Below are 15,101 nucleotides of genomic sequence, written 5' to 3' on the forward strand. Positions count from 1 at the left end.
CATAACAACTGTATGAGAGGTGAATATTTTAAATAGTAACCCATTTAAGTTTTATTAAGGCTATTAAGGGATGCTAACAACTTGATATTTAAGGCCACAAGTACTTGGACCTGCAGGCTATCTGCTGTGCATCACGCGAAAAGAGTCTCTGAACTGGACCCCTAAACCATGTTTGTGATATTGGTTGGTTTTCAAGATTTTTTATTGCAGTATCAAACAAACAGTGTGGCCAACTCATCGGTTAGTTGTTCTGAAATTCCATGTCATTAATCAGCAGGTACCTTTGTTTGTATGACACACCCATAAACAAACATGCTAGTGCTTGTAATTCACCTTTTTATTAAAATATGTTCCCTCCCAGTTCCCAAAGACAGGAAAAAAAGATGTGGAAGACAATTTTTTGTACAATACGGTATAAGAATCAACATATAGAACAAATTAATACTGTTTTTACTAGTATTCATTTGTGGAAATTTTTCATGAGAGGACAGAATATATTTCGTTGCTTTTGTGCCAGTCAGTCTAGAAGAAAAAGCAACATATATTTTTTGCTTTATTGCTATTAATCATCGGCATACGGGAAATCTCTAACGTTTATATCCAAAGATATTAGGTAATGAGTCTTGATGTAGTGTGAAAGTACTCCTTCTGTCCATCAAGGATCAGAAGTGATACTTTGTTGTAGCAATGGTTTCTATGGAAAGCACTGAGAAAGCCTGCTTCAAATTCTCTCAGGAAAACAAGTGAGGGAAGCATACACAATATATTCACTTGTGATGACTGCTACCATCTCTCATAAAAAGGGGTCTTTTTGTCTAATAAGGGTCTTTACTGGTCATGGCAGATGAACAGCCTGAGCCATGGCAACAAATAATGCATTTTTCTGCTTTAACTGCTGTTTCTGTGTAACATGGTTTTGCGCCATTTTTGCACCATGCCTCTAGTCATAAATTTCCAAAAAGCAACTACAAGCTGATGTGATTACTCTGTGATGTGACATTGGTTTAATTTAGTGTTTCAGTTTTTTTCACAACACTGTAAACTGCTGGAATACTGCCAATGTGAGAGTTTCACTCAGTCATGTTAACCTTGGTCTCTTTAGCATCAAAACCCATTCATTAAATTGTAAGACAAATAAAATTCCCCTTCAAAGATGAACATCATCATTGCTATTTGCCATTTACCAGTTTATCTTTTGAGATAAGATTGTGTTTTATTTGTTTTAATAGATATAATGTTTTGAAAATGAGAGTTAGAAGTCCAGTTATTAATGCTAATGGTCAGTTCTAATAAATTTGCACACCACTAAACTGTATCATTAGCAGTATAAAGAATAAAATATAAATGCAAGAGCAGAGTCGTTACTAATAGATCTGATCGTTTACTATTTTCTGTTCAGGTATTGGGAAGTCTATTGAAACCTAATGTTACTGCCAGCACTTAATCAATCTAAATAACCTGCTTTATTCGTGCACCTTATTTTTGTTGTCAGTGTTGACAGAATCACACACTGCAACCAAGAGTTTACCACAATCACTCTGACTATATCGAGTGAAAAATGATCAATTACAGTGTTGCCAACTCTCACTTCCCCTCTCTCTGTCACTTATCACACAGGTGATAAATGGCTAGGTACTAATAAATAATCTCACATTCTGGGCGGTTTATGGAGAAGGACAGCCATTAATTAGAGTGACAGACAAGCGGAATATATTACGAAGATGCATAATGAAATCGGGGTTCTAAGTATTGCTGTACCCTATTCACCCATTTCCATTTCTTTCTCAGATAATTGGAAGAATTTGCTGGGGAACATTTGTGAAGAAAAGTTTGTTTTTAATGGTCTAGTAAAAGCAACACCAACACAAGTCTGCACAGTTCCAGTTTATTTAAACTTCTAAGAGATTTATATTGTTAAAAGTTTTAAAGGAACTAAAATTACCATTAGCCACTCACAAATACTAAATTATTACTAAATAATTTAAATATATATTTAAAACATATTAAATATACTTCCATGAATATTTGTAATTATTTAACTTCTTGTGAAACTCCCCAAATTTTTTGGACTTAATGTGGCCATTTGTTTCACAAATGGTTCACCAAGATGGTCTGCCATTTTTGCTTACTATTAAAATGATCGTTGATGAATTTTTTTGTTATTACGGGCTATAGAGCAAGATATAGGTACGGTTTTTTGGTCGATACTCCCTAATTTCTCCCTAATATTAAAGGTGATTTTATGTATTTTTGTAGTATGGTGATTATATATAGGGGTTCACTAAAGCAATTTGAGGTTGCACTCATTCTTCCTGTACAGAAAATTAGATATTGCTAACATAGTCAAAGAGCATGTTTCTCGTTTTTATGCTATTATAAAAAATACTTCACATTTCCAGTGGTGGATCTAGAAAGTTTTAATTGGGGGGGGGGGGGCAAGAAGGAGCAAGAGGTCTAGGCAGGGTGGAACCTGCCTATTCAATAAGTATAGTATAAAGTAGTGAAGATCCCCTATATGTAAATCAAGTCAACTAAATATCCACAAAAACACTTAAAATGATGTACTGTGTCCTATACATATTACTATATAAGAGTATTTATCTATGAAAAGAAAAAAAAATTAAAAATAAAAGTGAAGTAAAATTAAGATAAAATTAACACAATGAGCAGTCATGATGAAAGCATGTAATGTGGGAAATAGACATATACGGATATAACCCTTAAGAGAAGATGACGTAGTTTCTACCTAACTATGTATACAGTCCATTACATTCTGTAAGTAGCTGTATGACTATAAAAAACCCCTCGTTCGTTAATATTCAGAATATGTTTCCAGTTTATGTGTGTGCGGCAGCAGTTTACTTGTTTATGACATTTGATTATGATTATTTGTGTGAGTCAAGGCAGGTTTATGCCAAGAACAGCATGCCGCCTGATGGGCTCACTGGCATGTTTCCATTCAGCACAGATGAGCATAGCTCCTAAAAAGTCTCCACCTGTGTTGCATAGCTAAATAAAGCTGTGAGAAGTTAATACATTGGTAGACAAGCTATAAACAGATACCTCTGAATAAGTGCATGTGAGTTAACAGAGACAGGCAACTGTCTTAAGTGAGCAAGCTCAGCTAACAATGTGGCCTTTGCTGATAAGAAGCACAAGTTGGATGCTGTGGTTCTGCTACCCAGATAACCCATTTCCTCCTTTCTCTCTGCTTCTGCTCTGTGTTGTTGGTCATCTGGAAGTCAGTTAAAGACAGTGATTTATGCCTGGAACTTCATGCGGCATAGCCTCATTACACACAGCCATTTTGAGAATCAGCAGATAATTACAGTATACATCATAGAGCTCATGGGGCCCAGCAGATTCAGACCATTCCACTAGCCTGTCATTTAGGGCAGAAGGCCCAAGGAAAAACAGGATTCTAACCTCATTTGGTCTTCATTTTATAGAAACGTATGTTAAAATGTGTTGTATATATCGAATTTACCTTTTTTTTTAAAAATTGCTCTACTATAGATACTCAGTAACATTTCTGTACCTCCATGATGGTGACAGTTTTTTTGTGTTGTCCATTTGACTCTCCCATTCTTTACTCAAAATCACCTGATTCACTTTTAGATGCTGAAGCTTACTCTCACACTTCCAAATTGTAGTTTTTGCAACTCTGTGTTTTACTAATGCTATAGCTATGACGGCATTCCACACAAATATCAAAGGTAAACTTCACCGTGAAAGTATAATGTTTTGAAACTAGACTTTTATGACAGTTCTTTAGAATCATAACCCAGGTTGCTCCAGAAGATAATTTAGTCAAGTGATCTGAACTGAAGTGAACTTAAATGAACTGAATTAATGACATTCAGATTTGGTGCTCACCTCAAAATTGAAGGCAGGTTGAAGCGTGCATATTCTAGAATTTGTAATTTCATTGCAGAAGCATACAGATCATATCTGCTGTTGTTACTACAGCTGTGCTTTTAATCAGAAATAGATTTTTTTGGTCAAACACTTAGAAACAACAGTTAAGAACAACGTATTTTCCTGATTTCCATGTTTATTACATGTATGACTCTTGACAGACATGATGTAACCTGAACACGACTGGCTGGTGGAGACAGAAAACAGTGAGGCTTAGTTTGTTCAGTCAAATAAAGGTGGTATAGAGTTAATTTGAACAGTAAATTCAGTTTAAACAGTGATTAGTAAAAACATATTGTGTTTTTTATTGTGTTTAGTTACCTTATATTGGGTTTCGTGGACTCAACTACTTGTATAAATAACAACCAATCTAAAATAACACAGTGGGCAGTTCTAACCTTTTTTTTTCAATCTTCCATGAAGGGAACATTAACTCGTGCCCGAACTGAACTGAACCCTGAATATCTGGACCTTCGTCCTCGAGCTGAGCTGAACCCTGAATATTGGACCCCTTGCACCCCTTTAGTGAGTACTGATGGTCCCATTTCTACTAATCGCTCACTGTAGATTCACTTCATATAGTTCGTTATTTTTTAACAACTCTAATCATTTTGTGTTCCATTTTCACATCAGGTATCCATGAAGTAGCATATGAAAGCCTGTTATGATGATGATTTCTCATTCATGTTTCCATCCTTGTTCAGGCATGTTTCTCTGTGAGACACTGCAGTGAAATAGATTGCAGTTTCTTCATATTTCCTCCTTCTTCTCTATATAATGTTTAAATATGTTTTGCCTCCGAGTAACAGTGACATATTGTACTTACAACATCATTAAATATGGGGCCTAATGTGATGCTAATATTCATGCCATTTTTACTTGAGTAATAAGTATTTGTCTCATTACCTCCATGCTTGGAAAACACAGTGCTTGATAGTCATCTGGGGGTTGGAGGAGGTTGGCTTGTGTTGCTTTGCTTGCACAGTTGTGAATCTTAATGATGTCAGTTTTTCTTACTGTTATCAACCACACTATATCAACATGGAACAGGGGGTTTTGTAAACTTGGACTCCAACCATATTCTGCCTCCATTGCAATCTGCAGTGCTAAGTTTATTTATTTTTGTCCTGTTTTAACGCAGGAATAATTTGCTGCCTGAAAATTACTTACTCATCAGTGTATATTACACACAGCGGTAGTGAGAGGTTAATTTTCTGACCATTTATACAGCATAAACCACTTTTGTGTAAAACTACTGTGAATGATTTGATGTTTTTCCTGATGTTACTTAATGGGAGGCATCGATTAATTGTCTCATGTGCTGTAAGGGCATTGTGGACTAATATGTTTTGCCTTTTAAATTCGAAAGTAGATATATTACATTTAATTTCTTTAATTATTTATTTAACAGCAATATTGTTCACAATAGTTGTACTCCTTTTCTCAGCATTAAATATTTATTGCAAGTTGCTCACCCTTGGGGTTCACCATCAGCAAATGGGAAAAGATAACAAGGTGTTGGTATAAACACAATGAGGTCTCTCTTACCTGAACTCCCCTGGGTGGGAAACAAGTCCTGTGGTACACCATCATGTTGCACTGATTGTACTTCTAGTAGCCAGAGTCAGCACAGACAACAGTTGGAATATTTTATTATCATGGAGCTTGAACCCTCGGGTCATTGTAAAAGCCAGTTTTAAAAATCATTCCTACGTGGACAGTTGATGTAGTGTGAGAGAGAGAGCACACTGTACACACCATAGGAGCTGAAATTAAATTAAACAAATGTTTTTGAGCATAAGAATTCCTTTCACTTCTCATCCCTTCATTTATAACTGCGCTGTGTTTAACTTACTGCATTACTGGCCTCACAGAGAAAGTAGGTGATCAAAATTCCTGAATAAAGTTCCATTCATCATCATAATGTGTATTAATGAACTACGAATGCTGCATATATGTAAATATCTCAGTCAGTGTTTTGGAGCAATCGAAACTCACAAATTTGAACCAATACATTAAACCTACTAGATAAATGGAAACTCTTTTTTTCAAAGTTTGAAAAAAGATTCTAATGATTACGGACCCAGCAGTAACACGGCTTCCTTTCAAACAAAAGGATTCGTCATTGTGGATCTCTTGTTAGACAGTAATTCATGTTGCATTCCAATAACAAGTGGTACTTTTCTTTTTCGTTAGAGACAGGTTTCTTTTATCATCCTGAGACATATTCCCCAAACATATAAATGGCTGAGGGACCAGTAATATGATAAATGGGGCAGTCCATGTTCTGTGTCTCCCTAAAGTTTATAAACTCAATATTTGGACTTTAGCCTGATTTAATGAACAGTATTTCTCAGACATCTCTCCCAAGCTGTATTCAGTGGGAGATCTATCTTTCTTTGTTGTAGCACTATGCTGTTTGCTTATTGGGCCTCACCGGACTAAAAAGAAATCTCAAAGACTACTTGCATGCGCATATACACAAATGCATGTGCAAACACACACTATCACCACTGAGGAGGCCCCTTTCTTCCAGCCCAAGAGGGAATGATGACTCTCATTATCGCCTCAAAGCAAGAAGGCCACAGTGCCCCTACTCAGCAGCCCTATTAAGTTACCAGACAGCTTTATTGTATTGGTGTTCGATAATTTCCTTTCCTCTGTCATTCGGAGTGCATCGGGGAGTTGTTGCATGGGGAGAAAGGGGTTGGGAATGTGGCAAGAACTAACGTGAAATGGCACAGCTGGCTGAAAATATTCCCTTCTCTGGTTGGTAAGTGCTTGGGCTGATTGTTTATTGTTTAAGAGTCCTTGGCCACACATGTGCATTCATAAATGGTTTAATTGTATTCAGAAATCATGTCTATAGAAATGGAGTATTGCAGTTATCATGTAAACTAGTCACAACACACATACATCCTCCAGAGTCACTTTAACAGCTGAATGAATCCATTAGCTAATTGGAAAGGTATCCTCGTAGACTGTTTTTGTCACAACGATTTATTGGGAATTTTGTCACTCTGTGGTCCTTGAAATCATAAAGATCAATGCATTTACTGCCATGTGATTATATCCATTGTAACAACCAGGATGCAGGCCACATGTCCCTGTAAGGATAGAACTACTAGATAAAGGATAAAATTACTAGAATACATTTAAAAATCAGTTATTTTTTCATTGTAAATTGCAAGACAGATGCCCTATGTAGTAAGTAACTGATGTTTCATGGGACTTTGTTTTTTCTTTATGACATCAGATTACTCTTATCTTGTTTCTGATAAGATTGTCTTTAATTACTGTAGTGGCATACTGGAAATTAAGTTTAACATCTTTAATTAAGTCTCTGAAAGTACAGGACTGAACAGTAGGCGTAAGAATTTGATGAAGCTAGTCTGAGGTAACTTACACTATAGAGACAAACCACCTACATATTACAGCTGAGAGAGGAAGCTTGTGCCATGGAGCTCCTGGCACACAGTTTTTGTACTGATGTTAATTCCAAAGGAGGTTTGGGTCTCCGCAGTTGCTGAATCATCAAAGTGTCAGCAAAAGTGTACCTCTGTAACCCCTCTCTATAACTGCTGTAGTCCCTGAACAGTTCAACTTAGCAAAAAACACCACATAGAGTTGATCATGTAATATTAAATAGAGTTGAGCATGGTGGCGTGATTTGTTTACAAATCTTTGTAAAGATGCTGCAAAGCTAGATGCTTTATTTTATACATCTGTCTGGAAGAGACTGTGTGGCCACTTATAGTATACCTGGATTAGAGGGTGAAACATAATCTAACAATGGAGAGACTGTATCGTTAAAACTATGGTGCATGATGTTCGGAATGCAAGTCCAGCTGCTAAGCCTTGATTATTGATGTATTACTTACAATTTGATTTAATCAATCTGAAAGTGTCTTGACTAAAAATATTGATAAGTCTAGAAAGGAAAGTAGATCAAGCTGGAAAATCACATTAGGAAAATGCTATAGATGTATACATCTATTAATGATGACAGTATTTAGACCATGATGAACTGCTTTAAGCAGAGATGAGGAAGAGTGCTTGGCCAGCTATACAATTGCAAAGAGCATTGTAAAACACAACTACACAGCAGTAAATAATGAATTAATCTTTCTGATGATGATTAACTCCTTTAGTCAGTTTTCAGATTGTGAGATCTCATATGTTTTTAGTTGTTTTGTCTTTGGCAAGTATTCTGTCCAAAGTCAAACAATATCACTAAAAACTAGTCAGTTTTGAATTAAAATGTGTGACCTAATACACGGGTTTGACACCTGTTTTATAAGATAAGAACTCTTTATCTTATTAAACAGCTTCTCATGACATGTAACTATTTGCTCCTAGTTTTTGTAGTGTGGTACCCTTTTTATGGGCACTTTATGGACACATTTTTAAAATACATTTGGGCTTTTCAAATTTTTATTTGGGTCCTATTTACATGTATTTTCTTTTTTCTAGGTAGTTTTCATCTTTCACAGTAACTCCTGCTACTAAGAGAAATAATGAATTAATCAAGTTTTTTTTAAAGTCTAATATAAAAAGACTCCAAAAGAAACTTACTTAACTACTCAATAGTGCTCTTTAAGCTCTTACTATAATCTATGCTTTACATCACAATAACAAAATACCACAAAAAAAAGTTCTATATTTTTACAAACCATGTTGACAGAAAAATAAATAAATAAATATAAACTTTAAGGTGAGATTCAACAGTAATCCTGAGAGAGGTGCAGTTGTCATTGTGAGTGTTTGCCTGAGACTATGTCTCAATCAGGTATAGCAGAGAAATGCTCCACAGACTGCAAAGTGGAAAGATGTGATAAAGACCAGATAGTGGAGGATATGCCTGGGGTAATTTTACTTTATATGAAACCAGCTCTGTGCTATCCTAAAATTTCAAATGATATTGCCTATATAGTACATTATTATGCTTTAGTCAGCCTTTCCACTTCTTGAGGACTGATGTCAATTCATGATGGAAAAAACTCACAAGGTAGATAAAATCATTGAAATTATACTGCAAATTATTGCCTTAGGAAGAATGAATTTGTTTACATTTAGGAATTACCAAAAAATACAAGTTGTTTAGATGTATTCCACTATTTATGAGACAAAAAACATATATGGTTTATCCCTTGTTTGTCCGATCCGATATCATTTTTATTTTTTCTAATATTAATGTTGAGGTTCCGCAACACATACTGAGCAATCAATGAAATTTTAACAACTTGTTTAAAATCATAAGGCAGTAGGAAAGTCTGGCATAATGGAAATAGCCTTGATTAAACTGCAGTGGCTTAGTATGACATGCTACTTACTCTTCTTACCATTTGACTTTATGTGAAGGTCAGTTTGGCCATTAGCTAGATCAGCCTAACACTGTCTGCCCCACCTCTCCACTCCAATTCTTCTCATCTACTCTCTCCTCTCTTCTCCTCCCCTCTCCACAGTCTGAAGAGAGATGTTATGGGGCTAAATTTATCTTCACAGAAACCAAAGCTAAGATGTTAAAAGAGAACTCCTGCCAGCTTGGTAACTGACTGCTGATCGTGATCAGCTTCACCTTTGCGAGGAGCCTGTCAAAATAACATGCACCCTTTTCTCTTTTACCCTTCTCTCCATCCTTCTTTCTTTTTTATCCTCTTTCTCAACTCAATCCTCCAATCCCCTGTTTTATTAACAACAGAGCTGGTGGCTAGTGATAACTGGTCACTCCTCAAGGCGCTGAAAGGCAAGGACACTCTATTATCCTAGCTAGATGGATGGGTTGAAATATTGCCTGCAAGTGGTAGAGCCTGCCAAATCATCCAGTCTTAAAACCCCTTTGTCTCTGACAAGGAGGAACATTAGTGAGAGAGCCAGGTTCATGGATAAAGATACACTTCTCTGTATTCGACATGGAGAGAATAAAACCGATGAGGAAGTGCACGTGTGTTGAAAGGTCAAGAAATTCAAAATATGCATAATGGCTCTGTTTTCTCCCTGTTTCTGCAAAACGTCAAGTGCAGGTTTTCATAGTTTGTCTTGAGGTAAAGAATAGTCGCTTAGATTCCTTAGTTTTTGTGCTTATTTCAATATGAATCATGAACCAATTAGCAACCACTTAACAAAAAAACAGGGCCAATTAGAGCAGGGCGATATGACCAAAAATATTTATCACGATATACATTTGAAAATTTGCGATAACGATATAACTGACGATATAATTGACACTAGACAAAATACTTTACAATCCACAACTTTATTAGTGCAAAAAAACCCATCAATGTATTTTCACTTAAACAAGCAGCTGTTTTTTATGTGCATTAAAGTTATATAAAAATTTAACAGTGCAAATGCAAATTCCTCACTGACAGTTTAACCAAAAGGCATTTCCAGTGGAAATTGGCCGACATATCCTCAGCATAACCATGTGTAATATCCACAAAACTTAAAAAGATGTTATAAACACACAATACGGTAATATTATGTTGAAGCACAGTATGTATCACTCCGCGAGGCTCCTGCCTACAATAGCCGTAATGCTCCGTCAATCCATCAAGCAGTCCGGGTTCGTAGCTTAGCAAAGTCGTACTAAAACATTTGACAGATTTTCGAGCGCTGTGTACCACATAACATCGTTTTGAGGTCAGTAAACACAATCAGAATTCATACATAAGGCACACAGGATTATAAGGGGCACTGTCGATTTTCAGAAAAATCAAAGGATTGATTTTAAGTGTGCCGTATTTTCCAAACAACACGGTAATAACGACGGCCCGCTAGCATGCTCTACCAAATATAGTGCTTTGTTGTGTATTTTTCAATTCAATTCAATTTTATTTATATAGCGCCAAATCACAACAAATGTCGCCTCAAGGCGCTTCATAGATACAGAGAAAAGCCCAACAATCATATGACCCCCTATGAGCAAGCACTTTGGCGACAGTGGGAAGGAAAAACTCCCTTTTAACAGGAAGAAACCTCTGGCAGAACCAGGCTCAGGGAGGGGCGGCCATCTGCTGCGACCGGTTGGGGTGAGAGAAGGAAGACAGGATAAAGACGGACGGAATCTGACGGACGGAAGCTAAACCAGTTCCACACCACTGAAGTTGCAGCATTTTTACAAACCAATTCTGGTTCATCCGTTTCATTCAACGATCTGCTTTCGCCACCATGCTTTTTCCGCCGTGTGCGTATGAAAACAAAGGCACTGCGCATGCACGTTTTACCCATATTCTATCGTGATATTTCATTTTTCTATCGTTGCCCAACATTATACCGGTATTACCATGAACGGTATGATATGGCCCAGCCCTAGGACCAATAATGGGGACTAGAGAAGATGCAAAAATGTCTAGGTCAAATTTTGTGTTGCAGGTGGACAGAGGTAGCAGTGGCCCCAGATGCCATAGATATTTATGTACGCCATGAATATACAGTATGTACTGTACTGTACTGTACACATGGCATATAGACATATCAGTGGACGCCATGCTACATAACTATAGCCTCAGACATAAAACAGACACATAAACATAGAAGATGCAGAATAACCACATTCATATTTTTTGCCATTAAAAGTCATACAATTTTCTTGCTTTGTTTCAGACTGCAGTTAGTGGGTAAAATGTTTTAACCTGATATTTGGGGTGAGCATCACTAAATTATTGTTTGTGAAAGTCAGTAATTGTGAATGTTGTACACTTACAAAAACAGCAGCACAGCAGCAGCACCTTATACAAAGTAGTGCCACAGTCTTGTGTTTGTGTGCTTATGAAGGTTATAGACAGACATACGGTTTTCTGTTATTTTTTCATGTATTATTTTTGTATGCAATATAATTTTGCCCCTATTTTTATTAAGTAATTGAATCAAGAACATTGTGCTACACGTCAGTCAGCAGTCAAACAATCATGCACAAGAACAATATATGAAAATATTATTTATAATGAAAATATAGTAAGAAAATTTGACCTGAACATTCACTGGTACTGAAAATCCACTTTAAAAAGACCATCTAACATCTTTCAAGGAAATGTAGAGCTGTGAAGTTTATCACTGCTCCGAGGTCTTCTTTTTGCATGGCACGCTCATCGTCCATGCTTTTTAATTGAATTAAGGAGCACTCAGGGTGGTTTCTCTGTTATTGTTGTCTTGTAGTTGTACAAGGTTATTAAAGAGGGAAGCATGTTAAGTCATTTGTTATCCCTGGCATACTAACAAACATGTTGGCTTTGGGCAAGGTCTACAGGTTGCATGAGCAGTTCAGATTGATACTCCTGCCATAGCCACACCTAAATACCATGTTATCCCAAGAGGATGCTTAGGATGAGACGATTATGGGGGAGTATTGAAGGAAAAGCACTAGAGAAGGAAGTGGGTACTATACAGTATTTTTTTTTCTCAATTCAGATATCAGAAATGTCAAAATGTCAATAGTAAAAGTGATTCAGCTTTGTTGCTACCCACTATTACATATATGATTAGTAAAATAACGACTAAAGGGACTAACAACATATAGAATATATAGAACAAAGTCATTTACCCCATTGTCCCAATTATTCTAGATTCAGATCTACGCTTACTTCTTCTTTTTTTTTTTTTTAACTCAAGCATTAGTTCTTGACACATATAACCCCATGGGTTTTTCATCAGCAAAGGCTTGATTTTACTAATTGGTACCAAAGCTGTTAATTGGAGCTGTGGAAACAAGAAATGTAAAATCAGAGGACACTCTCATGGGAAATATGTGTGTTCAACCTCATTTTCCACCTTTACTCATTGTTTTTTTTAATTATCTAACTGCAGAGAGGACATCATGTTGTTGTCATAACAAAATACACAGTTAAAAACAATGCGCTGTTCTAAACAAACATACTGCATGCAGCACTGCATTTGTTTACAGTAAATATAAAGACAATATATAAAGAGGCCATAACAGCATATTCTTATAATTATGCTACAGGAAGATTTATGATGATGCAGACTGTAATTTCATTCAGTGTCAATAGAATGCACTATTTTCTCACTCATCAGTCCTATATCAGTGCCCTTTTCTCTTCTTCATACACGGTTCATTAACTTATATATATTTAACCTACTAAGCTATTAAGTGTTCTTTTTTTGGGGGTGGGGTGGGGAGTTGCAGTTATGTTTTTTTGTTTTGTTTTTGTTTGTTTTTTTGCAGCAACAAAAAACTATGTTACTGTGGATTGGATATTACACTGATACTATCTTGGAGGTTGGTATTAAAAGTGATCTTATCTTGACTGAATTGAACTGCTTTATTCCTAGTTCATAGTAATTAATTGCTTTCATGTGTTCAGTTATACAGTTGTTCTTGCTGTGGTGTTTGTGAACTGCACTTTTAAGAGAGCTCTTAACAGTTATGCCTTTTACCTTAGATGTTTTCTTAATGAACTGGTTTCTGAGCCAGTAATTATGCTGTTAAGTGCTTCAGCTATTGAAATTTGATTTATTTCTATGTATGAGGGCCAGTGATAGATAGATAGATAGATAGATAGATAGATAGATAGATAGATAGATGGTTTCAACAGCTGTGATTGCTTAATCTCCTCCAGCCACATTACATCTTCTCAGGGGCCAGTCATCCCTTGAAATGCTCAAATGATTTTCTGTTGTCAGTCACATTAGCAGCTTCAAACTCCTTGTCACTCAACAACCGCCACGTGCTGTGCACCTTGGGAAATACAATACATGCAATTTATCATGGGAAATCATCATCAAAAAACATCAACTTTGAAATTGTAAGAACATTCCTTCTCTCTACCACAGCAATTCTTATTAATCTTTTGTTTTTAGTTCACTCAAACCCAATCTGTTAGAACGCTGACAACGAAGAAACATTTTTATTCATTTATTCCTCTGAATTTGTTCAGAGAAACACAGTTAAACTCACCTAACATCACCATAGCAGCTTGTTATTCACTATTCATTGAATACTGTTTGCTATTGGGCTTTGCCAAAAAGAAGAATTTAATTTTCTGAAATGTTTTTTTTGTCTACATCTAAAGGGAGAAGTTAGATGTTCTGCTACCATTAATCCTTCTGACAGCAACACAAAAGATAACTGACTGATTGTTACAGTATGTTAAGATTCATCCATTTCTACAGCATTATATAGTTAGATGAGATCACTAAAATTCAGCCTCAGAGGCAGAGCATATCATGGCAGCTTTTGATGTTTTGCCCAGTACTGTGAACACATGCAGTTCAAATCTAGATACTAACAAAAAAATCTTAGTATGTACAACATACCCACAGTGCAGTTGACTTGTTGGAATATATCCAGGGTGTGCTGGAGGAGTTTCAGATGTCTGACCTATAAAACTGTTCCATGACCATTTTTGAGGTTATGAGACACTGGAACATAAATTGTTGCACTTTCAAAATAAGTTAGCAGAAAAAGCACATTCACTTCTTGGTGCTTATCTATTGCTTAGTAGTTTTGTTTGTCTGATATTTTCATCTTAATGCTTTTCCACTGTGTTGGAGCAGATGCAGTACAGTATGATAGAGTTAATGCCTTATTTATCAAGAAAAAAATTAAGCTATCAAAGTTCTCAGATGCTATAAAAAACCATCTGAATTAAAAATAATGTAAGCCCAAAATTATTCTCTATATATATCATGCTATATATATATATATATATATATATATATATATATATACAAGTTGAACAGCCACAAGGGGCAGTACCCTCCATGGAGAAGGAGGCTAGAGGGCAAGATCAAAGCAGCACGGAGGGAGGTTAGCCAACTAACGGAGTTGCAGAAAGGTGCGACAAAGAAGGTGCATCAGAAATACAGCAAGCTGTCCATACCTGAGGCCTTGGAAACTGCCAAGCAAAGACTCACAGCCTTGGCCAGCCGCTTGAGGAGGTACACCAGAGAGATAGACAGAACCAGCTGTTCTCCACAGAACCAGCAAAGGTGTACTCTCAGTGGCAAGGGAACAATAATAAGAGAACAGCACCACCAAGGTTGGAGACGGAGCAATACTGGAAGAGCATATGGGAGAAGGACGCAACCCATAACAGCAATGCTCAGTGGCTAGTGGATCTGAGGGCAGACCATAGCAACCTCCCTGAACAGGGTCCAGTAACCATCACAGTGGCAGATATCCAAGAAAGGGTCTCCAGTATGAAGAGTTGGACAGCACCAGG

At 36.6% G+C, this 15,101-nt stretch overlaps 1 protein-coding gene across 4 annotated transcripts in view; it reads left to right on the forward strand.

Moving 5' to 3' along the window:
- The window catches only part of pcdh9 (protocadherin 9), a 206,389-nt gene that overhangs the window by 50,747 nt on the left and 140,541 nt on the right, over window positions 1-15,101 (forward strand). For 2 of the 4 annotated variants that reach the window (XM_085166126.1, XM_085166143.1), the window contains exon 3: window positions 4,342-4,443. The exons of the other annotated variants lie outside the window; for them this stretch is intronic. In XM_085166126.1, coding sequence (XP_085022252.1) covers window positions 4,342-4,443 — 102 coding nt within the window. The remainder of the gene's footprint in view (window positions 1-4,341; window positions 4,444-15,101) is intronic. 4 annotated transcript variants of the gene reach the window in all.

This window comes from Neolamprologus multifasciatus, chromosome 1 (assembly GCF_963576455.1).
Source record: "Neolamprologus multifasciatus chromosome 1, fNeoMul1.2, whole genome shotgun sequence".
NCBI lineage: Eukaryota > Metazoa > Chordata > Actinopteri > Cichliformes > Cichlidae > Neolamprologus > Neolamprologus multifasciatus.